General features: G+C 58.8%; 1 protein-coding gene across 1 annotated transcript in view; it reads left to right on the top strand.

The window, feature by feature from the left end:
• The window catches only part of PEBP4 (phosphatidylethanolamine binding protein 4), a gene marked incomplete at both ends in the record, with an annotated part of 51,496 nt that extends 29,799 nt beyond the window's left edge, over positions 1 to 21,697 (top strand). Inside the window, 3 exons of the mRNA XM_079547348.1 lie at positions 16,734 to 16,779; positions 17,396 to 17,512; positions 21,606 to 21,697. Of these exons, the coding sequence (XP_079403474.1) occupies positions 16,734 to 16,779; positions 17,396 to 17,512; positions 21,606 to 21,697 (255 nt within the window). The remainder of the gene's footprint in view (positions 1 to 16,733; positions 16,780 to 17,395; positions 17,513 to 21,605) is intronic.
• Positions 21,698 to 27,284: the final 5,587 nt, after the last annotated feature.

Here is a 27,284-nt window from a genome sequence, read left to right as displayed (position 1 = left end):
ATCCTGCTCTGCCCGCGGCCGTAGCCCACACCGCCTCCCCTGCAGTGGGGGTGGTGGCAGTGGGAGATGCTCTCACCGAAGGCAGTGGGGTTTGGGGTGGATTATGGGGCGTTCTGCGTCTGTGGGGCCGGATCCCCGCGTGGATGGGGCTGGAGAGGAGTGGTGGTGGAGAGGATTCGGGGAGAGGGGCTGGGTGTTGGTGCTTAGCGATGCGCGTCTGCCTTGAGTGGTGCCGGTTGGGATTTAGGGGGGCTCGGCCAAAGTTGTCAGCGATCATCTGAATTTGGGATGGTCATCCAAAGTCGGGGTCGCTCATCCAATATTAGGGATGCTCATCCAAATTTGGGGTCACTCATCCAAAATTAGGGATGCTCATCTGAATTTGGGGAAGCTCATGCAAATTTGGGGTCACCATCCAAAATTAGGGATGCTCATCCAAAATTAGGGATGCTCATCTGAATTTGGGGATGCTCATCCAAAGTCGGGGTTGCTCATCCAATATTAGGGATGCTCATCCAAATTCGGGGTCACTCATCCAAAATTAGGGATGCTCGCCTGAACCTGGGGAAGCTCATGCAAAGTCAGTGTTGCTTGTGCACATTTGGGATGTTCATCCAGAGCTGGACCCCTAAAGTTAGGATTGCTGGTCAGAATTCAGGGATGTTTGTTCAAATTTAGGGAAATGCGTTTTGAATTTGGTGCTGCCATCCAAATTCAGGGATGCTCATCCAAATTTAGGGATGCTCAACCATCGTCAGGGTTGCTCATCCAAATTTAGGGATGCTCATCCAAAGTCAGGGTTGCTTGTGCACATTTGGGATGCTCATGCAGAGCTTCATCCAAAGTTAGGGCTGCTGGTCAGAATTTAGAGCTGATCACCCAAATCTGGGGATGCTCACCCAAAGCCAGTGATGCCTGTCTGTCTTTAGGGATGCCCAATCAGATCTGGGGATGCTCATCCAATATTAGGGTTCTTTTTTCATATTTGTGATGCTCATCCAGAGCTGGGAGCGCTGTCTGAAATTTAGGATTGCTGGTCAGAATTCAGGGATGCTCGTTCAAATTTAGAGAAACGTGTCTGAATTTGGGGCTGCCATCCACATTTGGGGATACTCATCCGAAGTTGGTGATGCTCGTCTGAGTTTGGTGAAACAAGCCTGAATTTGGGGCCCCTCATCCAAATTTGGAGCTGCTCATGCAAAGTTAGGGTTGCTTATCAGAGTCTGGGGATTCTCAATCAACTTTGGGTCAGCGCATCAAAATTTAGAGGCGTTCATCTAAATTTGGGGCTGCTCAGCCAAAGGTAGGGAAAGAAGTCGGCATTTAGGGCTGCTCAGCCAAACTCAGGGCTGCTCATCCGCATTCAGGGATGTCCATCCAAATTTGGGGCCGCCCGTCCAAGCCTGGGGGAGTTCCCCCCCAAACAGGGCTGCTCACCTCAGGGCTGCCACGATGCGCACAGCGGAGACCCCCGTTGCTGCCCTGCCATGAGGGATCCCAACACCCCACGAAGCAGCACACGAAGCCATCCCAAACCTCCCGAATCTGCTTCCTCTTTGCAGCAGCATCCGTCCGCAGGAGGATCCCGGCCGTGCCGGGAGATGCTTGGGATCGTTCCAGCTTCCGCCTGGAAGCCCCGCAGCCCGGAGGGAGCCGCGCATCTCCCGAAAAGGGAATGCAGAGGCAGCTGCACGGCGGAGGAAAACCCTCTGCCTGCCCTCCCCTGGTGCCACAGACGCGGTGTCTGAGCGATTAGTCACCGAGGCTTCCCTCCTCCACTGCAGAGCCTGTCCCCCACACGGCAAGCCAGCGGAATGCTTAATTGGAGTTCCTCACACCTACAGGGGTATCGCCTTAAACGAAGCGACAGCGCGATCAAAGCGCTGCAGTCAGACCCTGGGAGCTGTGGGGTTGCTATGGAGTCGTTGGCTTCGGGTTTTGAAAGAAAGGAAGGGAGAAAAAAAACGTGTATAGAGAGAGAGAGAAAACCAAACCCGATCCCAAATCTGCAGGTGCTGCCCCAGAGGCCGAAATCTTTGGGTCCGAGCGCGCAGAGCGCGATGGGGATGCTCGAACCCAACAGAGGGGCGGCTGCCCCATCAGGCATCAGCAAAGCCAAAGAGCGCCCCAAAAAGAGGAAGGGGGGACCTTCTGCACCCCGCTGGAGGTGGGGCAGTGGGCAGGGAGCGTCCTCTGCTCCTGTTGGAGGTGACGCATCCAGAGAGCCAGCACCAACTGTCCCCATGGGGGTGGCCGTCTCCGCAGTGGCATGGGAGGAGTTGACAGAAGGGATTAATTTCTCACCTGCAATTTACAGTGGGGATTTGGGGCTGATTAAAGGCAGCTCTCAGCAGCTCCCAACTGGAATCCCTTCTCCGAGCGATGCCCGTCACTCAGAGAGTGAAATGACAGCTTGGTTCCCATTGCAAACAACTTTTCATCCACGAAACGCAGGCGCTGTGCGCGAGGGAAGCAGGACATCGCTTGTGGCTTTGTGAAAAAAGTTGTCCTTTTTTTATTGTTATTATTCCTGCTGTTTCCTTGGGATCTATTTAAAATGCGGATATTCTGAGTCGGAAAATCGTTTCGCGCAGGCGGCAGGTTCCAGCAAATGATGAAATCGGTGGCTCCTGCCGCGTCGGGTTGGAGTTTTGTTTGGAAACAGCCCCGAAACCAACCTGGTGGGGCAGCGGAGGCCAGGGGACGATGCCAGGCGCGCAGCACTGGGGGCTCTGAGCCCATCGCCGGGTGGCCGCGCGTGGGCAGGCGCTGCCCCATCGATCCCCTGTGCAAATCCCAAAAGGGCCCTCGATCAATAACACCTGAACTTTTACAGGGCCGGCTTCAAAAGATCATCCCGAGGCAAAGGCTTTTGGTTGGAGGCGATTAATTAGCACCTTGCAAACGACTCATTAAGGAGGTGGCCGGTAAATGTGAGAGCAATTAAAACCATCGAGCACCATGTGTCGTCCCCCCCCCCCCCCCCCCTCCGGACCCCTCTCCCAATGCATCGATCGCTCATTGGGACGAGCTGGGGATGCAGCCTAAAAAAGGACTTTTTTTTCTCCTCCTGCAAACCGCAGCCTTGTTTTTTCCCTTCTGCTTCCAAACGAGAGCTGGAACAAGGTAGGAGAGCGAGGAAAACCCTCCGCTGGCTTCCCTTGATGAACTGAGCTAATTTCTCTCTTAATGGTTCACTACGGAGCTGAATGTGAGGCTTTCCTCCTGCACAGCAAACCCTCTCCCACACACAGACAAATAGGCTGAATATTTAATTGGAATTCCTCACACCTACAGGGTAAAGCCTTGTCAGTAGAAATACAGCCCATCGCCAGCTGGCATCCCCGCACGCCTCCCACCTGATCTCCCAAAAAGAAATCCCTCCCTGTCCTCCCCCTGTCGCTCCGCACCCTGGTGCTCAGGGCTTTGGGACCTTGGAGGTACCCAGCTGCAGTGGTGGCTCCAGGGGTGCCACACAAAGTCCCTTTTGTGGCCCCAAAGGGATGGTGGTGGCACTGAGGGGAGATCCTTCACCAAATCCCATTGGTGGCCCCATAGGGATGGTGGCACTGAGGGGAGATCCTTCACCAAATCCCATTGGTGGCCCCATGGGGATGGTGGTGGCACTGAGGGGAGATCCTTCACCAAATCCCATTGGTGACCCCATAGGGATGGTGCTGGCACTGAGGGCAGATCCTTCACCAAATCCCATTGGTGGGATGATGGTGGCACTGAGGGGAGATCCTTCACCAAATCCCATTGGTGACCCCATAGGGATGGTGGTGGCACTGAGGGCAGATCCTTCACCAACTCCCATTGGTGGGATGGTGGTGGCACCAAAGCACCAACCTTGCCCAAAATCCTATGGGAGCACTACGGGATCTTGGATCTGAGCTTCCATCCGACACTCGGGGAGCTGTGGGGTGAGCTGTGGGGTCCTGTGTGTTGTCCCCTGTGGTGTCCCCAGGTGGGTGGCAGCAGAGGGCACTGCTGGGCCGCCCGCACCTCACCCTACCCAGGTAAAGAAATGGGTGCCAATCGTTACCCAACTCCCCGCTCTTCGGGGGAAGCATCAGCCCCTGATTCTGAGCCCTGCAGCCCCATTTTCTTTCCTTTTTCTTTTTTTTCCCCCCCAAGTTTCCCCAAGTCTTTGTCTTAATGAGCCAGGTTAAATATTCAGTAATCAGTGTAATAATACACCTGGACTTGTTCGCGAGATATCTGCCTTTTGTACTGCGACAGGACATTAATAGTAATTATTCTGCTTTGTAATTGGAGCTTTAAATACTAATTCAAACAGCCAGAGGAAAACCAATTAGTGCTAATTTATCTCTATGTGTTTTGGAGAGCCTGTGTCTGTCATACTGTGAAGAAATAGGTTGGTAATTAGTACAGTTGGGTGGTAGATAGAAGTAATTATCAGATTCTTTCATGTTCTTTAAAGGAAAAAAAAAAAAGATATCTAAGGGCTGCCTGGCTCCTCCTTTCCAAAGAAGTTTGCACCTCCAAGGAAGGCAGTGCCTGGTCTCGGCCTCACTGTGCCAACCTGTGGGCTCTGGGAGGTGCTGAGCCAAATTTGGGGGCTTGGGGCTGTTCTCAATGGGTGTGCGCCCAAACCTTGTGCTCCACGCGTCGGAGCCGCGCTCTCTAAAGATGACTCTTGTGTCTCTGAGCCATGCTCCGTGTTTCTGAGTCGTACCCCATGTTTCTGAGTCGTACCCCACGTCTCTGAGCCAGACTCCATGTCTCTGAGCCATATTCTGTGTCTCTGAGACATACCTCAAATCTTTGAGCCATACCCCATGTCTGAGCCACATTCCATGCCTTTGAGCCATACTCCATGTCTCTGAGACGTTCTCCACGTCTTTGAGCCACACTCCTTGTCTCTGAGCCATATTCTGTGTCTCTGAGCCATACCCCAAATCTTTGAGCCATATTTCATTTCTCTGAGCCATATTCCGTGTCTCTGAGATATATCCCAAATCTTTGAGCCATACTCCATGTCTGAGCCACATTCCATGCCTTTGAGCCATACCCCAAATCTTTGAGCCATATTCCATGTCTCTGAGCCATGCTCTGTGTCTCTGAGCCATATTCCATGTCTTTGAGCCATACTCCAAATCTTTGAGCCACATTCCATATCTCTGAGCCATATTCCGTGTCTATGAGCCATACCCCAAATCTTTGAGCCATACCCCAATGTCTCTGAGCCACATTCCATGCCTTTGAGCCAAACCCCAAATCTTTGAGCCATATTCCATGTCTTTGAGCCATGCTCCATGTCTCTTAGCCATGTTCCATATCTCTGAGCCCCATTCCGTGTCTCTGAGCCATACCCCAAATCTTTGAGCCGTACTCCAAAACTTTGAGCCATACCCCATGTCTCTGAGCCACATTCCATGCCTTTGAGCTGTACCCCAAATCTTTGAGCCATATTCCATTTCTCTGAGCCATGCTCTGTGTCTCTGAGCCATACTCCATGTCTCTGAGCCATACCCCAAATCTTTGAGCCATACCCCATGTCTCTGAGCCACATTCCGTGCCTTTGAGCCAAACCCCAAATCTTTGAGCCACACCACAGGTGTTTGAACCCAAACCCGTGCATTCAAGCCGTATCTCACTGCTCGCATCCTGCTCCATCCAGCTGACCACGCGCCCTGCGTTTGAGACAAAACCCGCGCGCTCAGCGGTGCTGAGATGCACCCCGTGCACCGGACCAAAGCCTGCTGGTTTGAGCCACGCTCTGTGCGTTGGGTTTACAAGCAAAGGGTTTGATTTGTAGCTTCCTACGTATTTATTTGTATCCCGTGTGTGTGGTTGGTATCCCGTGCATCTGAGCATCCCTGCCGTGCCCTGAGCCTAGCAATCCCACCCTGCCCTGCCTCTGCTCCATACCCGCTATGCATGGCCCGTATTCCACGATCCGCTCGCTACCCTGAGCACCAAAGCCACGGATGGGGGTGGTGGCCCCCATCGTCCCTCTGTGGGACAACCTGGACCAGGGCTGCTGCAGGATCTGATCTGCAGGAATTCCTGCCTGCCCCATCCTGCGCTTCCTTTCCTCTCCAACACCCGGCCGGGTTACCTTGGCGATAACAAAGTGCGCCGTTCCACGAGGGAGGGAACAGATTCCTATTCTGATGAAGCGGATTTCTCCTCCTCCCCTCTTTGCCCCCTTTATTGCTGCCAATTTTGTTTAGGGGGAAAAAAAAAAAAAAAAAATCATAAGCAAATGCTAATGATGGAAAAAAAAAGCACTTTTTTTTTTTATTATTTTCCATGGGTGGGGAGTAAATGCCATTGGAAGACTTCTGTGCGAAGAGATGCCGGGGGGCACAATATATCAAAGGGAATATAATGCACCCAGGTTAAAACTAATGATTGCCATATAATTAGATGTGAACCATTGTGCTATAAATGTGTATTCTTCAGCGTGCTGCGATTGTACAGTAAAAGGGAGAGAGAGAGCGAGCGCGCGGAGAAAGAAAGACAGAAAAACACCGAACCCAGCAACGTACTATAAAAAGCACTGTTGACTTTTCTGCTGTTTAGTATTCCTTGCCCGTACTCCCCCAGGAGTATGTAATTAGTGCTTTATGAAGAGCGCATTTAAAGCAGTTTAATATTCACCTCATTCAGTCTGAAACAATGTGATCACTGCTTAGACAAATCACTGCTCCTCACTGACATCCTCTGTCAGTACATTACCTCTGAAAAGACCTTTCAAGAGGCTTGGATGTTAATTAGTTGTCTATCATGTATAAACAGAGCAGCGAGCAGAAGGGCTGCGCCAGGCCAAAGGCACACAGGGAAATACTGGAAATACTGTTTTCATTTTTTTTTCTTTTCGTTTTTTTTTTTTTTTCCTTCCCTTTTCATGAAAATCTCTGGTTTTTTCGTCCCCCCTCTCCCCAGCCTGTTGGGTCTTTGCAGAGTTTTGCATGGCCTGGAGTGGAGTCTGGGCTTCCCTTCTGCTCCCCAGGATGCTGAGCCGCCCGGCGCCGAGCTCTGCAGTGGGCAAGGCGTTCCTGAAGCTGCTGTGTGGGGTGGGAGCTGCTGAGCTGCCTCTGCTCTGCTGGTGTGAGCATCCCAGCCTGCATCCCAGCCTGCATCCCAACCTGAATCCTATTCTGCATCCCAGCCTGCATCTCAACCTGCATCCTATTCTGCATCCCAGCCTGCATCCCAACCTGCATCCCAGCCTGCATCCCAATCTGCATCCCAGCTTGCATCCCAACCTGCATCCCAACCTGTATCCCAGCCTGCATCCCATTCTGCATCCTATTCTGCATCCCAGCTTGCATCTCAACCCTGCATCTCAACCCTGATCCCAATCCTGCATCTCAACCCTGCATCCCATCCTGCTTCCCAATCCTGCATCCCAACCCTGCATCCCAACCCTGCATCCCATCCTGAATCCCAGCCTGCATCCCAACCCTGATCCCAACCCTGCATCCCAACCCTTATCCCAACCTGCATCGCAGGCATCGTCCCAGCCCTGAACCCCAGATAACGTCTTGTCCTGTAGCCTAGGCATCTTCCCATCCTTCATCCCAAGCCTGCCTCTTAACTCTTCATCCCACTGTGCGTCCTATCCTGCAGGCCAGTGTTGCTTCCCAATCCTGCATCCCAGCCTTCATCTCATCCTGCACCCCAACTGTTTACCCCAAACCCGCATCCCAACCCTATAGCTTAACCCTGCATCCAGACATCGTCCCATCCTGACTCCCAGTCCCAGGGTTACATCCCGATCCTTCATGCCAGGCATCATCTCAGCCCAGATCCCAATCCTGCATCCCGACTTTTCATCCAAACCCCGCAACCCGTCCTGCATCCCAACCCTGCACCCCGGTGCTACACCCCAACGTCACAACCCAGCCATCATCTCATTCTGCATCCTGGTCATACATCCCAGACAACTTCCTGTCCTGCATCCCAGCTCTGCATTCCAATGCTGCATCCCGACCCTGTACCCTAATTCTGCATCCTGCCCCCACCTCCCAGTGCTACGTCCTCACCTTTCATCCTGGCCCTGTCCCCCAGCTCTGCATCCCGTTGCTCCTTCCTATCTTTGTACCCTGGTCCCACATCCTGGCCTCTCCTGAATCCCAGTGCTACATCCCAACTCTGCATTCCTGGCATCATCCCATCCCACATCCCAATTCTGCATCCCAAAACCGCACTGCCGTGCTGCATCCCAACCTTGCAACTCAGGCTTCACCCCATCCTGAAGCTCAGCCTTGCATCCCAGTGCTACACCCCAATCCTGGACCCCATCCCTACCTCCTAACCTTGCGCCCTGGCCTTGCCTCGCAGCTCTGCATCCCATTGCTCCCAGTCCCTTGCCGTGCACGAGGACGGTGACACGGGCAGGGTGTTGCCATGGGGCTGGGGACAGGACCGGGTCCCCACCAGCGCAGTGAAGTCCTTCAGCTCCAGCCCTGATACCACCTCAGTGCCCGAACACACGGAACGAGCACTTTGCACCTTTATGATGTGGGTCCTGACAGCCACCCACTTTGCCAGCACGCCTCGAAATGCGATATGGATGGAAAGGGATTGAAAATAGAATAGGAGAGGGGAGGCATCGCTATTTGCAGTGGGGCGGCGCTTAGCTGAGCAAAGAGGTTTCAGTGGAAGGGATGCACTGGTCCATCCCTTATCGGTTTGTGCCCTGCTTGGTGTGCCCAAAGTGCAAGGGGCACCGCTGGTGTCCCCATAGGTGCCCCTTGGCCTCGCCTCCCCCTCCCCCAGCTCAGGGTTTTTCCCCTTTTCTCTCCCTTTTTCCCTGGCTCTCTTAGTCACGAAGGTGAGGCACTGGTGGAGACACAGACATCAAAAACAAGAGGTGATGAAACGCCGGGAATAATTAAGTTGCACTAAATCACCGGGCCCAGGTGGCACACTGCCAGCGCGCTGGGAAACTGGAGCATGGAGAGCTGCATTATTATTAATAATCACTGGCCCCATCACGAACAACAACTTATTTTGCACCTCCTTGTACCAAAGGAGTGGGAAGCAGCTGGGACAGGGGGTGGGCAGTCACAGAGCGGGGGGACGGAGCAGGGGACGTGGCCCGAAACGCGCCGGTTGCACCGCGCTTGGTGATGCGTTGCAAAGGGGGGAGAAGTGTGCAAACCGGGGCTGAACCCAGCAGTGGAGGTCTGTGGGGACGCTCCATCCCACAGCAGTGAGGTCTCTGAAAGATTTGAGGAGCGGTTTCCGTCTGTCCTCCGTTTCATCTGGGGCCAGCAGTGATTTTGCATGACCACATTTCTGGGGCTGGATCGATTGTTTTCCCCGCTCCGCACGCCGGGCACAGGCGTGAACTCAGCGCTGATTGAGATCATGGAAACCACTCAGCCTGTGCAGACAGGCGCCTGGCTCCGTCTGTCCGTCCAAGCAGCCCCTATAGGGCTGTGCATCCATCCCCGTGTCGCCGGCAGCCCCGATCCCAAGCAAGTCTGCTCCCGCCGCGCATCCTCTGCGCACCCATCGCCTTGCGCAAGGGCTTATCCGCCCGCATCGCTGCAAGAGGAGCTGCCTGCTCCCAGGGCGTGGGTGAGCCTGCTGCCCCGGGCTGGGCATTGCACAGCTCCTCTGCCCGGCCCCGCTGCTGCAGAGAGTTTTGCAGCAGGGTGCGTTCCCCCTCCACGCGTTGCCGGGGTGACGGCGGGCCAAGAGCGATGTTGGCGTTGCGAAGCTTTGGGATGCGTTTTTCTTGCATCCTGGTGGGCTTTCACCCTTGAAAGCTTTGGGGAAAGCGTGCTTTGACCTAAGGCTCGTGCTGGGGTTGGATCGTGCTCCTTGGCAGCCCCAGTGGGCCCCCTCTGTGGCCAAAGGGCTCTCCCCGTGGCTCGGGGTTGGTTGGAGACACGGCCACGGCACGAGTGGGACTCGGTCCTCGCCACCGTTCCCACCTGCACGCATTTCATCAGGGTGACCACAGCCAAAATCCTCCTTGCCGGGGGCAAACCAACCTGTGTCGAAATTTCTGCAAGCTGTAAATCTACAGCGGTTGTAAAACCTCAAAGCCTCCATCTGCAACGTGCAGGTAAACCTTTAATTCCTCAACAATACGCAGCTAACTCCCAGCTAAATCCCTGATTCCCGCACGCCGGGGCCCCGCGCATTGGGCACCGTGCAGCCCGGTGGCTGCAGAGCTGAGGCAACCCCACGATAGAGGGGACGCCGACGGGTTTCAGGGCTCATCAGCGCAGTGATGACAGTGGTGGCGATTGCTCCACGCGTTGTACAACGCGGGTCCCCGCCGCTGGCACAACGCTTGCCCAAGCCGGTGAAACCTGTAGGGAAAGACCACCCTTTCTTGGGCAACTTCCCTGACTCAAGATCCCACCCCAAGTCTCCGGGAGATGGATCTCTGCTGCCTCTTACAACACATCGCCATCCAAACTGGTTTCCCCACAGATCTCTCCTCCATGGATCGTTTTCCCTTTTTTTTTTTTTTTTTTTTTCCTTCTTTTTTTTTCTTTTTTTAATTTTTCTGTGGCTGCAGGAGCTCAGACCACGGCGCTGCGTTGCTGCCAACTGCTTTTGTAGAACCGTAGAAGCGCTGAGGTTGGGGAAAGCCTCCAAGACCGTCAGCCACCGACCCATCACCACCATTTCCACGGAATCATTCAATCACTGAGGTTAGAAAAGACCACCAAGGTCATCAAGCCAACCGCTGACCCACCCCCACGGTGTCCATAGGATCAGAATTGGGGAAGACCTCCAAGATTATCGAGTCCAACCCCAACCCATCGCCAGCCCAGCACTGCAGAACCCCACGGCCCTGCATCCCTGGGGAGCAGAGGATGCTCGGCGTCAAAAAGTTGGAGCCAAACCTGCCCTTAGGATCACACAACCGCTGAAGCTGGAAGTGGCATCTAAGGCCATCAGGCCAACCGTTGACCCATCCCCACTGCGCACCAAGCCACGACCCCAAGTGCCACATTTCTTCTTCCTTACACCGCACAAAGCTCAACCAAAGACACCTTTTATAGAAAAGAGGTTCCCAGCGCCGCTTCCCTGGGCAGAACCCGCCAAGACGCCGGGATTTTCCTTCAGTTATCACCCCAAATCTTCCCCAGAGGAAGATTCTGGCAGCGGAAGGGTTACGGGCACCCATCTGTGCAGCCGCGTTTCACAACGCGCTCCGAGTTTTACTACAAGTTTCAGACAATGAAGGTGTGTCTGCGCTCGCTGCCTGGCTTGCCCATGGTGTAGGCGTCGGGTTCAGCGCCGTCTTGTCAACACTTGAATATGTTGAGCATCACTCACGGGGCATTCTGTAAGAAACCTATTAAGTTAATTACCCAGGCTCGCTCGCTCCGTGTGTGTGTGCGCACCTCTACTGTAAAAATTTGGCTTTTTGCATTGCAAGATGCTTCTGATGCAAGCCTCGCTGTGATGACATCTCGTCTCTGCTGTAACTGATACAGCTGCGAGCTCGGAGCCAGCAGCAAGGATCTGAGTTGGGCTGCACAGACATAAGGATTGTGGGGTCGGGGTCGCCCTCGTGCCGCCCCTCCCTCCGTCCCTGCTGAAGGCCCATCCGACCCACCGCCTCAAGGCACCACCCTGCGTCCCCCAGCCCCACCTGTGGGTGTTTTTCGGGTGTTTTCTTGGGTGGGGGAGGAGCGCAGGGCGTTGCACAAACATCGCATGCGCCCCAGGTGGGGCGGCCGCCCCCCCTCCTTCCGCGCCCCGTGCGCCCCGTGGGATCCGGGATCCGGTGGACTTTTATGGACAAAAGGGAAGTCTGTGGCACGGCGGCTTGGCAGCCTCCCTGCAGCTGTAACCGCGGTGCTGTTAACCCCTCATCCTCGGGATGGGGCGGCCCCAGCACTGCAGAACCCCACGGCCCTGCATCCCTGGGGAGCAGAGGATGCTCGGCGTCAAAAAGTTGGAGCCAAACGCGCGCGTGGCTTTTTCTCAGCGCCCGAACCAAGGCGAAAACTCGCCGAGCAACGCCCCAAGCCTCCCCTCCTGCGAGGAGCCCCCCCTCCTCGCAAAACACAAAATAACGAGCAGAGGGAAGCGCTCCAATTTGAGGCGTTTCCTGTCCAAATTCGCTGCATCCCCAGGGCCGGGCCGGACTCTCCCTCCGCCCGCTGCCAAGAGTTGTTGTCAGGAAGCGGCCGCGAGGCTGAGCCCGCGGCACCCGGATGCACTGCGGGGGCCGGGCAGCTCCTCATCCCCAGATGTGCAGGGGAGAGCTTTTGGCCAGCAAGAAGAAGATGAAATAATAGAAAGAATAACAGAAAGAAAAAGCAAAACCCCACCCCCGTGCTCTTCCCTCATCATTCTCCTCTGATTCCCCACTGATTCTGTTCAGCTCCCCACCGCTCCCCTCCAGTTCCCCAAAGATTCCGTCTGATTTCCCATTGCTCCTCTCCACTTCCCCCTTGCTCCCATCACATTCCCCACGGCCCCCATCAATTCCCCACTGATTCTGTCCACTTTCCCACTGCTCCCATCCAATTCCCCATTGCTCCCGTCAGATTCCCCCTTGCTTCTGTTCGATTCCCCATCATTCCCATCTGGCTCCCCGCTGATTCCATTCAATTCCCCATTGCTCCCATCCCATTTCTCCCATCAGATTCTCAGTTTCTCCTGTCTGAATCCCCACTGCTCCCCTACAATTCTCCAGCGCTCCCATCTGAACCCCGTTTGCTCCCACACAACTCCCCACTGCTCCCGTCTGAATCCCCATTTCTCCCATCCCATTTCTCCCATCAGATTCTCCATTTCTCCCATCACATTCCCCATTGCTTCCATCAGATTCCCCACTGCTCCCATCAGATTAGGGATTCCAAAATAGCCAAGTTGGCCCAGAGCAGTCGTAGTGTTGGCACGCGCGGGCTTTGATCCGCCCCCGTGCCCAGGAAGGTGCTGGGATGGGGATCAGACAGAAGGAAAACGTGTAGGAGAGGTTTTGGGGCACGCGGGGCCTCATTCCCCCCCTGCCCCAGGGTTGGGACGGGGTGCAGCATCCCTGCACCTCAAAAAGAGCAACGTTGAGGTCATCACCCTAAAAATCTGTGGCAGAATGGGGTTCTGCGTGGCCCCAGAGCCCGGATCTGCCGTGGGGATGGAGCACGGCACGCGGGTGGCATTCCGGTACACGTGCCTGCAGCTGGGCTCCGTGCTGTGCCCCACGGCCAGGGACGTGCTGGTGCTGTGTGCACACCGAGCAGACGTCCCCGTGTCCCCAAACCCGCCGTGTCCCCAAACCCGCCGTGTCCCCATGGCTGCGTCCTCCCCCCGTCCCACCGCAGGGCAGGGTGTCGGTGTGGGTTCCGCACAAAATCGGGCTCCGGTCCTTTAAGTGCCTGAATTAGGCAGAATTTGGTGTTTCTCCAACAATCCTCCGGAAATGTGCTGCTGGAAAAGCCAGCTGATCTTAAAGCCGCACGGACGCAGAGCCGATGAGTTTTCCACTCCTGAGATCCGCTCTCCAGCCCTTTTCGTGGCCGCTCTGAGCTCATTCCCCGCACTGGAATCTCAGGGCTCTGATCGTGGCTCTCCCCCCCCACAGCTCCGTTCCTGGCGGCCGGCAGAGCTCTGCCCTCTCCCCAGCCCTGCAGAGCAGCCGTCCCACACCCCGAGCAGCAGAGCTGGGGCAGTGCAGTGCTTTCTCCCCGCTCCAAGATAAAACATTTTGCAAAGAGCCCAACACCGGGGTGATTTGTGTTTATTTTGCTTGCTTAATTACCCCACAGCCTGTCCCTCCCCGGGGCATTAGGGCGTATCAGACGAGCATTCATTTGAATTACACCCATGCCTGATATTTATTTTTTAATATATTTTTATGGTGGCTTTCCCCATTTTCTTCTTTTCTAGAAGAAAACAGCAGCAGTCAGCACCTCATGGTCCTAAAAGCAACTGGGGCAAATCTTTGGGGTGCTGATCCTGTAAACCCAAAGAGATGCTGGCTGGAGCCATGTCCCAGCCCTGTGGCTCTGCTGGGGACGCAAGATGGGCACTGGGACCCCTCGAGCCACCGGGGATCCATGAGGATATTCCTGGGGGGCCCAACGAGCGCCGGCTCATTTTTGTGGTGAGGGTGGGCAGCCGCGGCAGCGGCACCTTTTTGGTGGCCCCACTGAGAAATGATGGTGGTCCCACTGAGAGGTGGTGTCCTAGGGAGGAATTAGGGCGCCCCATGAGGAGCGGCGGTGGTGCCATCGCAAAATGAAATCCCATCGAGAAATGATGGAGGCTCTGTTGAGGAATGGTGGTGCTGCTGGGAAGCGACATCATGGAACAGCACTGGGGTAACAGCAGTCGGTTTTGGTGCTTGAGCTGAGCTGGAAGCACTGGGGTTTGGGGGATATCTGCGTCCACCCCTCTCCCCAAAGGACTTCTCCATGCAGGAGTAATGGGATGGAGAGCTTCCCTTGCTCTCCTCCGTGCTCTCCTTGGCCATCTCAGGGCTGAACGAGGCTGGGGGTTGAGGTGAGCGCGATCCCATTCTGCTGGTGGTTTTTTTTTTCCACCAGGAAAACCTCTGAGCGGGCGCATTTCCACGCAGGGCCACGGTCAAACGGACCCACAACAAAAATCACCGCTGTGTTTGAGCCCCCTCCGCTCGCAGGGGGTCCCCAGGGCAGCACCGCAGCCCCACTCCTCGGCACGGCCGTGGTCCCATCGGCCGCCTGTTTGTCCTGGATCCCCTCCAGCTGCGGCGCCGATTCCCACACCCACTTCCCATCCCGTCCTCGCCCGGACGAAGCGCTGCGCTCACCACCCTGCCCTTCCCCCTGCTCTCCATGGGATTGTTCAGGGGGGGAGCAGAGGGAGCAGATATGTGCGTATGGATACAGATAGGAGACCAAGAGGAAAACAAAACGTGACTCACCGCCGTCTTAATTTATTTGTATTTATTTCTCCTCCCCGCCCCGGCGCAGACGGCACAGGGGGGAATCAGGGCACGGCCACAGAATGGCGTTGGGAAGGGGGGAAATCATTTTCTCCACTCTTTGGGGTGAGGGAATGGGGGCACGGAGGTTTGTGGCACCGCATCTGAGGGCAGTCTGCGCGCATCAGCGCTGCTTGACACGGCCGTGGATGGAGGATGGAAACGCGCGTCCTCGGCGGGGGGAAGAGAGAGGGAAAAGGCACAAATGGTGTCATTAGGGACTGCTAATGCTCTCGTAAAAGGGCATTAATAAATGCAGCAGCTCAGCAGCATCCATTAGCTGGGCTCGTGGTGGGGGGATGAGGTGAGGGCGCTTCGCACTGACCCCACAATCCCCTCCTACGGCTCAGGGCATCTCCCCCCTCCCCAGCTTGCTCCCTTCCCTTCACAGGAGCTGTTTACCACCTATGAAAAAAAGGCAGCTCTCATCGTGCCAGTCCCTACTCTTCCTGCCGCCCTCTTCCTGCTCTCTCCTCTTAAGATGAGCTTTATCCTTTGACTCTCCCATCCCTGGGGCGAACGGGAACGCGCTGCGTTTGGGGTGAGCAGAACCCACAGTGTGAGCAGGTGGGGGAGCAGGGAGGAGCGCGGCCGCTCCCCAGGAGCCCACGGCAAAGCCAGGAATAGCAGCTCAGTGCCGCACGGAGCGGCGCGGCCCGGCCCAGGGATCCGGGCCGGATGGGATGGGAGAAGTGGAGGCGGTGCTGGGGTTGGAGAGCTCTGGGGGGCGGCGGCGCAGCTGGGAGGGATGGGGGCGCGCAGATGGACAGGGTGGGAGAATACGTGCTGGTGCACATCTGGATGGAGCAGGAACATCTGTTGGTGCACAGCTGGGTGGAGCAGCGTCGCGCATTGCTGCGCACCCGGACGGAGCTGCTGCACACGAGTGGCTGCACACCTGGCTGCAGTGGGGACAGGGGTTGGTGCAGGTCTGCATGCAGCACAGACACGTGCGCTCGTGCGCAGCGGGGCGGAGTGGGGCCACACGCCTTGGTGCACATCTGGATGGAGCGGGTGCACGCATCTGGACGGGCCGTCGCACATCTGGATGCGCTGCGTCGCACATCTGGGCACGGAGAGCGGCTGCGGGATCCCCTGCGGACCCCTGGCAGCCCTTCCCTCAACCCCCGTAAGCCCAGGCGCCCCGAGCCGCCCCAGATCCCTCCGCTGATGGGATCCCTTTGGTTCTGGCTGCTGGGACGTGGGGACCAGTGGCCTTTGGCACCCAGGTGAACCGCTGTGCCGCACACCTCGGCGCCATGACTCAGTGCGCAGCGTTTTCCTTCCCTCCCGCAGCAGGGCGAAGCTTTGATCCCCAAACGCCCGCCATGCTCCCCACGTGCACTTCTGCTCGCAGTTATTCGGTGCCTCTGGTTCAGGGTTGGTTGTTGGGGGTTGGATTTTTTGGGTAATAACTCCCAGGGCAGGTCAGGACGGAGCAGCGCTGGCAGCAGAGCTTGTGTGGGCAGGACTGGAATAACGGGTGCCGTCAGGGGAGGATTTATGAGAGCTGGAAGCGGCGGTGGGAAGTGGGGGTCAGGGGGGGGTGGGGGGGGGAATCAACAGGACCAGAGTGCAGTGATGTCCCCATAACCCCACCCCCGTGGCAGGGGGCATCACCCCCTGCCCAAATGCTGAGGGTGTTACATAGGAGATGTTGATGTTGGCTCGCTGGTGGATTTGGTGAGAAAAATGCTGAAAATAGCACCTCGCCCCCCAGAAATAAAACACAATCGGGTTGAAATTTGGGTGGCTCCGTCCCACTGTGGGCTCAGCAGCGTCTCACCTCCTCTCTGTGTGGTTTCAGGGCGCAGAGCTGAGGACGGGGGAGCTCAGAGGGCGCGTGCTGACAGGTGAGTGCCAACCCCAGGCCGGGGCGATGCGCTGGGGGGGCTGTGGGGTGATACGGTGCCCTATGGAAACAACACATGGATTGGCTGAGACGCTGCTTTGGTGTTGTTCTTTTTCTAGAGGTAAACACGGCTCCTGTAAGAGCAAAGAAAAAGGGGAGGTGGGGGTTCTGGTTGGGGGGGAGGGAACAGTCAGAAGGAAAAACTGAAGATAAAAGTGGGTGAAGTGCCTCTGTGATGTGGCACGAATAAAGAGTTCGGGTTCAAGTCAGGCTGAGAGGCAGCCGCGCAGCTTAGAGCCCAGAGGGATGCGTCCCTGGGGGGGTCACAGCGAGGGGGGAAAGGGAGAGAGCGGGGGTGGGGAGCCCCCGGCCTGCCCGCTTCACACCCCTGTGTGCCACCCATGCGGAGCCCAGCGGCGCGGCTGGTGGCACGCAGCCACATCTGGGCAGACGTGCAGGGCTCCCGTGGGGTGCAGCGGGGGCATGAAAAGGGAGGAAACGACCCCAACACCGCGGGCATCCGCCCCAGCCCTCCCAAACGGGAGCCTGAGTGGGGCAGAGGGCGATGCTCGCAGCGGGGCCCCGCTCACCCCCCCCGTCTCCCTTTGCACCCACAGAATACGCCCGCCCCACGCCGCCGCCCCGCAGCGGGTACCACCGCTACCAGCTGCGCCTGTATGAGCAGCCCGAGGGCGAACGCATCACCCTGGGTCCTGAGGAGCGCATCTCTGCGGGTGAGGAGCAGCCGTGCCCCGGGGCATCGCTTTGGGTGCCGCATCCGTCCGTCCATCCTGAGTTTGCAGCGTGGGGAGGCCCACGCAGGGCTGCTCTCGGGATGAGCTTGGGGCGATGGGGTGGGACGGCCCTGAGCTGGGCGGGGGTCACCAAATAGCGGATGGGGACAAAGGGGGGCGGCTCAGCGGCCGTGGAATTGGGCTCAGACCTCACCCGCGTGTCCCCAACCAACCGACAGTGGGAGTTTTGTCACTCCGATAGGGATCAGAGCTGGAGATGTGGCACAGGGATTGCTGCAAGGGCTGTGACACAACGCCGGCCAACTCCCAGCCGGAGCAGGGACACGAGGTGGGGATGGGCGCACAGGGAAAAGCTGCCATGCACGGCTCTCTGCGGGTCGTTCTGCCCCTCAGTTCGCTTTCCTGGCTCATTAGCTCTGAGTCTGAAGGGCTGAAGGCTGGATTTGACCTTTTGGCTGCTGTGTCACAGCCTTATGTATTCCCAGCGGGTAGGGAGAGGGTCCTAAAAGAGCCGGGAGGGGCTGCTGGTGCCTGCAGGGTTTGATCGGATGGATGAGGCAGAGACTCATCCAGCACAGCACTCAGCCCCCAGCAATGAGGAGGGGAAGGTCTGATCCTGGCAGAGCTGCTCTGCGTCCATCCATCCTGCGGCCTCTCACGAGCTGGGATGCTCAGGCCGTCCCACAAAGCCCTCTTCAGGTTTCTCATCCCCAGATGAATCCCCTCTCGTCACCCTGTTTGCAGCACCGCTCCCTCCATCAGAGCCGGCATCACCCGCTGTCACCCCAGCATCACCCCTAACCCTGAGCCCACCCAGCCCCCCGTCCTGGCCAGCCTGGTGCCGTCCGTCTGTCCTCTGTCGCTTTATGCTCGAATCCACTCCTGGAAAAAGCAGAAGCCCCCTCCCTCCCCCCCTCTCCGAAAGAGCGTCACCTCCATCAGCCCTTCCTCCCCACCAACCCCACGTGCGCCCATTGGGGCGGTGGGACCCGCCGTTGCGGGAGGAGCGGTGGGGCCGCAGCTTCCAGAAGAGGGCACTGCGCCCCGAGCTGACCTCCCCGAGCCGCGCTCCGAGCGCCGGGACGCGGAGAGCGACGGGGGAACAGCGCGGGGTGGGCGGGTGGGAAAGGGGAGGGGGGTCCGTCGGTGCTTCTCCGCTGGGGCTCGAAGGAGGGCTGGGGGGCTGAGGGGCCGTGACCCGCTGCGGGCCGAAGGGGTTGGCGCTGTGCGGAGGGGCGTTTCGGTGCCGGGTTGGGGGTGGGGGCCGCGGGTAGAGCCGGGGGAGCGGCGGCGTCCCCGCACCGCCCCTTTGGGAGCGGTTTTTCCAGGGATGCTCTGAAGCAAAACGGTTTCTGTTGCGTGGGGGGAAGTTGGGAATGGATCCTGCCGTGTCTCCCCCCCCAGCCCCAGATCCCTCCGGGCGCCCCCATCCCTCCCTGCCGACGGAGCCCCGCAGCGACCCGGCGCTGCGACCCCAAAGCGGCTCCTCCTTCCCCAGGCCTCAGTTTCCCCCTTTTAGAGTCCGCTCCCACAGAACTCCGCTTTTTGAAGCGGCTCCGTCCCCCCTCTCCCCTCTCCCCCTCCGGGCCCAGCGGTGCAGCGGCGGTTCCGCACCCGGCAGCGCTCAGCTGCGGCCCCGCGGGGTGGCGGCCGCCTCTGCGCTGCGAGCGGATGGCAGATAACAGTTCTGTGGGCTGCAGAACCTCCGAGCCGCCCGTCGGACCGGCAGAGCTCGCAGCTCTCCGTCCGCAGCGCTGCCCGACCTTAGGAAAATCCCCCGCGTCCCATTGGGGAATTCAGCATCCAGCCCGGCCGGGGGAGGAAAACCCACCCGACTGCAGCCTCAGAGCTGATTTGGGGCACTTCTCCCCGTTTCCCCCAACTCCCTTGGGCAGCGCTTTGCACAGAGACCCCTCGCACGTCCCACGAGGGATGGAGGCGCCGCTTTTGCCCGTCGCGCTGTGCCCGCGGGTCGCTGCCTCCCGCAGGTGTCACCGATGAAGGTGGCGCGGTTTGGGGTTGGGGCATTGACACGCTGTGCCGCCTTCCTCCCCTTACGGGTCCGGATTCACATCGGGCAATGATTCATGAGCCGACCTCGATCCGCCCAGCCAGAAATTCGGGTCGGACCGGTGCTGGAAGGGAGAGGGAGCAGGCGAGGAAAGCAGGAGCTGAGCGCAGCGGGGCGACGCCGGGCTGGGCTTCGGGGCTGGGAAGCGAGGAAGGCTGCTGTGAGGATGATGATGGCGAGCGTGCGGCCCCGGCCGAAGTCTCCGAGTGTTGGTTAATGGGGATAAAAGCGGGCAGCGGCCGCACGCCCACCTCCGTTGGGCCATCATTAATCTCAGCAGAGCTGTGCGATGGGGCTGATTAATGACGGTCCCCACGTGCTGCGGGGTGGGGGTCCGGCGTGGGGCAGAGGGGTACGGAGGGGGGACAGAAAACAGCCCCACATGTCCCCCTACCCTCAGGCTGTGGGTCCGGAGGGCTTGGCAGAGCCGTGCCCGCTCCCTGTGCCTCAGTTTCCCCTGTGTGCACTCCTCCTCCTCCTCCTCCTCTCCTCCTCCTCCTCCAGCGATGATATAATCCTGCAGGAAACGAGTTTGAAAGTGGACCAAAGTGTGGATGAAACGCCTCATTGTTCAGGCATGGGGGGGGGAGACGGTGACCCCACAACCTCCTCTCCCAGCCCCACTGACTCACGGAACCGTTGGGGCCCATGGGCACAGAGGTGCCCTTTGTGGACGCCCCATAGCTGCGGGAGGGGTGGCTGCGCTGCCCCGCGTTCTGGGGCTGCCCCACATCGCTGGGTTTGGAGGGGGGGGGGGGGGATGCGGGGCTGGGAGCCACCTGGGGAAGCCCCCGACACATCCGCGTTTGCCTGGGGGTTTCCTTCGGGACGGACCCACAGGGAGAGGTGAGAGCAGCACGAGCGCAGGTAGGAAAGTAGGTCAGGAAAAACCCTCAGCCCGCTGTGCGGGGCCGCTGCGCGCAGCCCTGTAATAACGCAGCTTCGTCCCGGCCGCTTTCATCCGCGCCTCTCGGGAGGATCCATAAACATTAATTAGGGCTGCCGGCACCCCGGGGAGGGGGGAGCAGCCGTGTCTCGCTCTCGCCCCGTCCCGCGGGGCCCCGCTGCCCTCCGCTTGGGCTTTGCGGGGGCTTTCATCCCGTGGATGAAAGGCACCCACAGAGTTGGGGACAGGAGGATCGGCTCCGGGATCCCCGGGAGACCCCGAGCCCGAGCTCAGGGGGATGAGCGGGGGAACGGATTCAGACCCCGATGTGAGAGGTTCCCATCCTTTTTCCATCCTTTCTAAGGGAGATCTTTAGGGGTTGGAGGCGCTCGTCTCCATCCTGGGCACAGCAGTGGCTCCACATCAGCGCCCATGGGGGGCACAGAGCACGGCGGGAGGTGGGGGCACATGGGAGGGGTCATCAGATCATCAGTGGGGCTGTTCCCGCACCGTGACACCACGGCTGGGTCCCTTGCGTGTCTCTTTGGGTGCCTCTTTGGTGTCCCTTTGGGTGTCCTTTTGGATGTCCCTTTGGTGTCCCTTTGGTGCCCCCTTGGGTGTCCCTTTGGTTTCCCTTTGGTGTCCCTTTCGGTGTCACTTTGGTTGCCCCCCTGGGTGCCCCCTTGGTGACCCTTTGGGTGTCTTTTTGGATGTCCCTTTGGTGTCCCTTTGGTGTCCCTTTGGTGTCCCCTCGGGTGTCCCTTTGGTTTCCCTTTGGTGACCCTTTGGGTGTCCTTTTGGATGCCCCCCTGGGTGCCCCTTTGGTGATCCTTTGGGTGTCTTTTCGGATGTCCCTTTGGTGTCCCCTTGGATGCCCACGCTGGGGATTTCCAGGGTGGGCTCAGAGGAAGCCGTGGGCAGCTCTGCCCCAAAGGTCAGCAGGAAGCAGTGGGGGTGGAGGGGGGTCCCAATCCTCTGCCCCCCCCCCAGGGGCGGCTCGCAGCAGGGTGCAGCGCTGCCCGGCCCCTGCAGGCGGTGCAGAGCCGTTTGCAGGATGCGGTCGCGCTGCACTCAGAAGGATGCAGCCCCGCTCACCCTTCTGCTCTCTCCCCCAGGCTCCTGGTCGCTGCAGAACTTCGTGGAGCGCTTTCGGCTCGGCTCCCCCGTGGCCTCGACGCAATTCCTCACCAAACACCACGAGGATTAGAGGGGCTCAGACCCCACAGCGCTCCCAGCCTCCTCCGAACCCCAAATCCCTCTGTGCAGCTCCGCTGTGGGGGCTCTCAGTGCACCCCAAAGGTGCCCCCCCTCGAAGCTTTGCTGTTTGCTGAATTGAACCCACGGATGTCTGTCGGGTCTTTGCATCCAGCCCCGGTGTCACCTGGCGGTGGCACTGGGATGCAGTGCGGGAGCTGCTGCGGCTCCATCCCTGCTCTTCTCTTGGAAAGCAAAACCGAAATTAAAGCTGTAAATCAGAAGAGCTCTGCCTGCCGGCCGCGCAGCCGGACCTCCCCTGTAATTAGCTCTTTAATTAGGCTTTCATCCCGAGAGTCGGGTTTTCTCCTCGCAGACTGCCCTCGCTGATTTCATGCCCCCATGGCACAGAGCTTGGAGCAAACCCAGCATGGGAGCGTGAGCCTGAATGGGGAAACTGAGGCACTGGGCAGCAGTCAGAGGACAGAGCCGCGCTCCAGGTGCTGCATCTCACCCCAAACCCGTTCCAAATGCATCGAGAGCAGCGAGAGCAGCTTCCACCCCACAGGGCTCCGATGCGGCCGGGACTTTCCCTGCAGCAGGAAGAGGCTGTTTACCCAGTGGGGCTGAATCATGTGCTGCACCTCATGCAGCGCTGCAGGGAGGGATGCGCGCTGCTCACTGCAACTCCACGGCTGTTCCTGTTGGTGGAGGGGAGAGGAAATGTGATGGGAAATGGTCACCGTCCTTCTGGGCCCTTGGGAAGGTGGAAATGGGGTGGGAAATCAGTGGGTCTGCAGTCTGTGTGTGTGGGGGGTGGGGAGCCCTGAGGGGGCGGCCACACAGTGGGGTGGAAGACATTGGGATGGGGATGGGATGGGGGGGGGATTGGAGAGGGGATTGGGAAGGGTTGGATGGGATGAGGTGGGATGGGATGGGATGGGAGGGGATGGGGTGGGATGGGATGGGGTGGGGTGGGATGGGATGGGATGGGATGGGATGGGATGGGATGGGATGGGATGGGGTGGGATGGGGTGGGATGGGATGGGGTGGGGTGGGATGGGATGGGATGGGTTGGGATGGGATGGGATGGGGTGGGATGGGGTGGGATGGGATGGGATGGGTTGGGATGGGATGGGATGGGATGGGTTGGGATCAATGGGGTGGGATGGGGTGGGATGGGATGGGATAGGATGGGGTGGGATGGGATGGGTTGGGATCAATGGGGTGGGATGGGATGGGATGGGATGGGATAGGGTGGGGATGGCCCCATTGTGGTGGGTTGGGGGTGGGGAAGTCATTGGGGATGGGGATGGGGTGGAGATGGATGGGGGTGGGGATGAGGTGAAGGTGGGGATGGATGGGGACGAGGGTGGCATATTCGTGTGGATGGGATGGAGATGGGATGGGTTGGGATTGGGGTGCGGATGGAGCAGGGATGGAGATGGGGTGGAGATAAGGATGGGATGAGGATGGGATGGGGATGGAGTGGGGAAGGAGGTGGGATGGGGATAAGGTTGGGATGGGGGTGGATGAGGATGGGGATGGGGATGAGAACAAGAATGAGGACGGGATGAGAATGGAATGCAAAGGAGATGGAAACATGGATGGGGCTGGGATGAGGATGGGATAAGAGTGGAATGCGATGGGGATAGGAATGAATGAGGATGGGGGCACGGATGGAAGCGGAAGGAATGAGGACACGAGTGAGGGCGACCCACGGTGACACCGCAGCGCGCCATGGGGCAGCAGCACTGCCTGCCTCTGACCGCAGACTCTCGCTGGGTCGCTCACGAGGCCGTCGCAGCGTGGAAAATATGAACGGCGATTTGTTTGCTCACTTTGGGTATCAATTAGAAAGAAAGAAAGAAAAAAAAAAGGAAGCTGCATGCAGTCACCCTGGGTTGGCCGCACCCCTTCGTCCCCCTTCCATTCACTCACCACTGGTGCAAGAGAGAGAAAAGAGAAGCTGAGCCTCTCGCCGCCTAAATGTAGAAAGTTTTGCTTCTAAATCAGTTTGCGATGGAAAGGAAATACGTCACATCCCTGGGGAAGTGGCAGCCACAACCCCAGCGCTGCAATGGAACAGCCGGCCCCGAAATAGCTGCGCTCCGCTATTGCCACCGATAGCACCCTTTTTTTTTCTCTCCTTTCTGTCTCTGCGTGTCATTTTTAGCATCCAGAGGAAGTTTTGTTTGTGTTTGTCAGCCCGACTTTCCACTGCTGCGGCTTTTCTCTTGTTCCTCTTCTGATGGGGGGGGGGGGGGGGGCTGAGAAAGTGGCGCTGGGGCAGCGAGATCCCATGGCAGAGCCAAAAGGAGGCGGCGGTGCTGCGGTGCCACGGGGCCCCGCGTTGCTGGGGGTGAGGGAAGGTGGCACTCGAGGAGCCCTTGGTGACGCTGCGCCCATGGTGGCCGTGGGCACAGCTGGGGCTCCTCCACCAGCCCCATCCTGGAGCAAATGGGGGCTCGCTGGGGATGGGTTGGGGTCAGGCTTGGGGGTCTTGGAGGCCTCTTGTGAGCTTCATGATTCTCCCAGCCAAGGGAGGGCTTCCATCCCACGAAGGAGGGCAGGAAGGAGCCGCTCTCCATCCCACATCTGATGGATGAAAACGCAGATTTAGGGGCAAGGCACACAGGGGAGCAGTGGGACGCACACACACACACACCCCGCAATGGGGCAGAGGGGCAGGCCGGGTGCAGCCTGCATTTCTGGGAGCAGAGCAGGGCTCCCCCAGCGCCGGCACTTGCACAAGAAGGGATCAGGATCAGCTGACAGTGATCTAAGTGCACAACTGTATCAACCTGCCAATTAATTAGCGCTATCTCGCGCTGCATAATGGCCCAACCTGCGGCTCCGGGCCGCTCCTCAAGCACGCTGCGCAGCCAGGCTCACCGCTCCCCCCGGGATGTGGGTCAGGACGGGGGCGCCCCATTGGCCGGGGGGGGGGGAAGATGTGATGTGGGGACGCCCGGCGCTGCCCGCATCGAGGGCTGCTGGAAGCCCCCATCCTGCAGGGCCTCACGTGGGGCGGCGTGGGGAGGATGGCAGCGCTGCCACCGCAGAGCCGCGCTGGGGCTGGGAGAGGCAGGAGGAGCCGTGCAGGAATGTTGGGCTTCTGGAGCCGTGGGGGAAAGTGTGCGTGGGGCCGCCTCCCCCCCGTGTGCCGCTGCCAGGAGGAGCACGTGGATCAGATCCGACACGAGGCTTTTATTAATTAGCAATAATGAGGGATATTTGCACAACGTGCGTCCCTATGGGAGCTCTGTGGGCCCGCTCCTCCTGTCTCGGATGGAGAGAAGCGATGCTGGGGGCCGTGGCCACAAATCCAAGCTCTCTGCTCGCCCCATGGCATCAGGACCGAAGCTCTGCGGCCCCATAAGTGTGACCCACAGCCCCTCAGCCCCGGCCCCTCGGTGCTGCTCCGCTCTCCGGACCCACAGCTCATTTTTTTTTCCATCTTCTTATTGTTCCCCTGCTGATCTCTGCATGACAACAGCAAAGTCCTCCGGGCTCTGGGGATGGCCCAGAGGTTCGGGCCGCCCTCAGCTGTGCGCTGCCAGTGGTCCCACTGGGATCCCTGCTGCACGAAGCCGCTGCTCCCCATCGCCACGGGGAAACCGAGGCACAGAAGGGCTCCCACAGATCCCCCCCATCCCGCAGTGCCCCATCCCTCCGTCCTCCCCCGCTGCTCAGCACATGGGGAGGAGCTGAGCCCAATGGGCCATCGGAGCATCCCGAGGGAGCAGCCCCGTCCCGGTGCCACCACCCCACGTCCCGAGGGGAGGAGTGAGGGAACGCGGGCCCCGCTTCCACATCAGCGTGTTTGCGAGCATTTCTGGAGGAGGAGGGCGTGCGGCTGACAAAGGCAGAGCAGGAAAACCCTCGTGCTGGGAGGGACGCGGCTGTGCCCCGAGGTGCTGTGGGTCAGGGGCAGAGTTTGGCCCCAGAGGAAGATTTCCCACACCCAACAGCAGCAGAGAAAGTCAGCAGGGCTGAAATCACCCGGCGCCCATCCGTCCCTGAGGGCTCTGAGTGTCCCTGACAGCCGGGAGGACTCTGCAAACTGCAGCACCTCATCCTGCCCGTGAGACCTCACTGCTCACAAACAAAACCCGAGAAATCTGATGAGCCCTTCACCAAACACCCCCCTGACACCCACCCGTCTGCGGTGATTTGTTGCCCTTCTCCACACCACGAGAAGAGCGGGCGTTGCGGCCCCGGTACAGTCATGCCCGGGGGTAGGAGCAGGGTAGGTGACATTTCCCTATCAGCCACAATGTTTACTACTCTGTGACCTACAGATCGACATCTGCAGCACATCCGAAGGGTTGTGGGGAGGAGAGCCTGCAAGTTTCTGCCCCACTCTTGGCATCCGGGCAGACCCCATAGCGCCGGAGCTGAGGCAGCGCCGCTCCGCGTCCCCAACCCGAGGGCTGCGGGGTGGATTCAGCACCTCGGAGAGCTCCCGGGACCCCCGCCATGGGGGGGGATGGGGGGGAATTGGGGGGATTGAGGGGGGAGGTTGGGGGGGTTTCATTGTGCCCCAGCTTCTGGTGAGACCCCCAGGTTGGGTGCGATATGGGGTGGGATTCCAATGGGACCCCAGGTTGGGTGAGATTTGGGGTAGGATTCCAATGGGACCCCAGGTTGGTTGAGATTTGGGGTGGGATTCCAATGGGACCCCAGGTTGGGTGCGATTTGGGGTAGGATTCCAATGGGACCCCAGGTTGGGTGCGATATGGGGTGGGATTCCAATGGGACCCCAGGTTGGGTGAGATTTGGGGTGGGATTCCAATGGGACCCCAGGTTGGGTGCGATATGGGGCTGGATTCCAATGGGACCCCAGGTTGGGTGCGATTTGGGGCTGGATTCCAATGGGACCCCAGGTTGGGTGCGATATGGGGCTGGATTCCAATGGGACCCCAGGTTGGGTGCGATATGGGGCTGGATTCCAATGGGACCCTTCAGATTTGCTGTGACCTGGAATTACGATTCCAATGGGGAAGCTCCGTTTGGGCGTGATTTGGGTGCCACCACTAATTAATGACCAGAAATTAGCAGTTCCCCTTTTGAATGCCCTGGAGAACCCAGCAGGGCCACCCCCATGAATCACGGGGTCACGGGACCAAGGATCACCCATCAGGTGGCATTGCTGTCCCAGCCCCACAGGGGCGGCCCCACAGATGGGTTCCTGGCTGCGTTGGCCGCCCCAAGGCAGCTCTGCCTTATGGGATGTCGGTGATATCCCATATTTGGTGATAGCGACTATGGGATGTCCCCCATCTGGGAGATGGGATCCCTGCATTGCGGCCGCCGGCGGCAGCGGATTTTTGGCGATCCCGATCCGCCCCGATCAGAACGGCTCTGTGTGGGATGATCAAACCAGGATCAAACCGATCTCCCCATCCAACCACAGCCCTAACTCAAAACCCCGTGGGGAACCGGGGCTGAGAGCGCTGGGGGAAGGGACGGCCACCCTACAGCTCAGAGGTGCCCCATAGCCAACACAGCCCCATAGCGAAGGGCCACCAGTGGTCGCTGCCCCCAAACAGAGGTGCTGGGTGGGGTCGATCCCATTGGATGACGTTGATCCCATG

Source organism: Tetrao urogallus, assembly GCF_951394365.1.
Source record: "Tetrao urogallus genome assembly, chromosome: 27".
Classification (NCBI taxonomy): domain Eukaryota; kingdom Metazoa; phylum Chordata; class Aves; order Galliformes; family Phasianidae; genus Tetrao; species Tetrao urogallus.
Note: the sequence above shows the minus strand (reverse complement) of the source record. Positions and strands in the feature narration are given on the sequence as shown.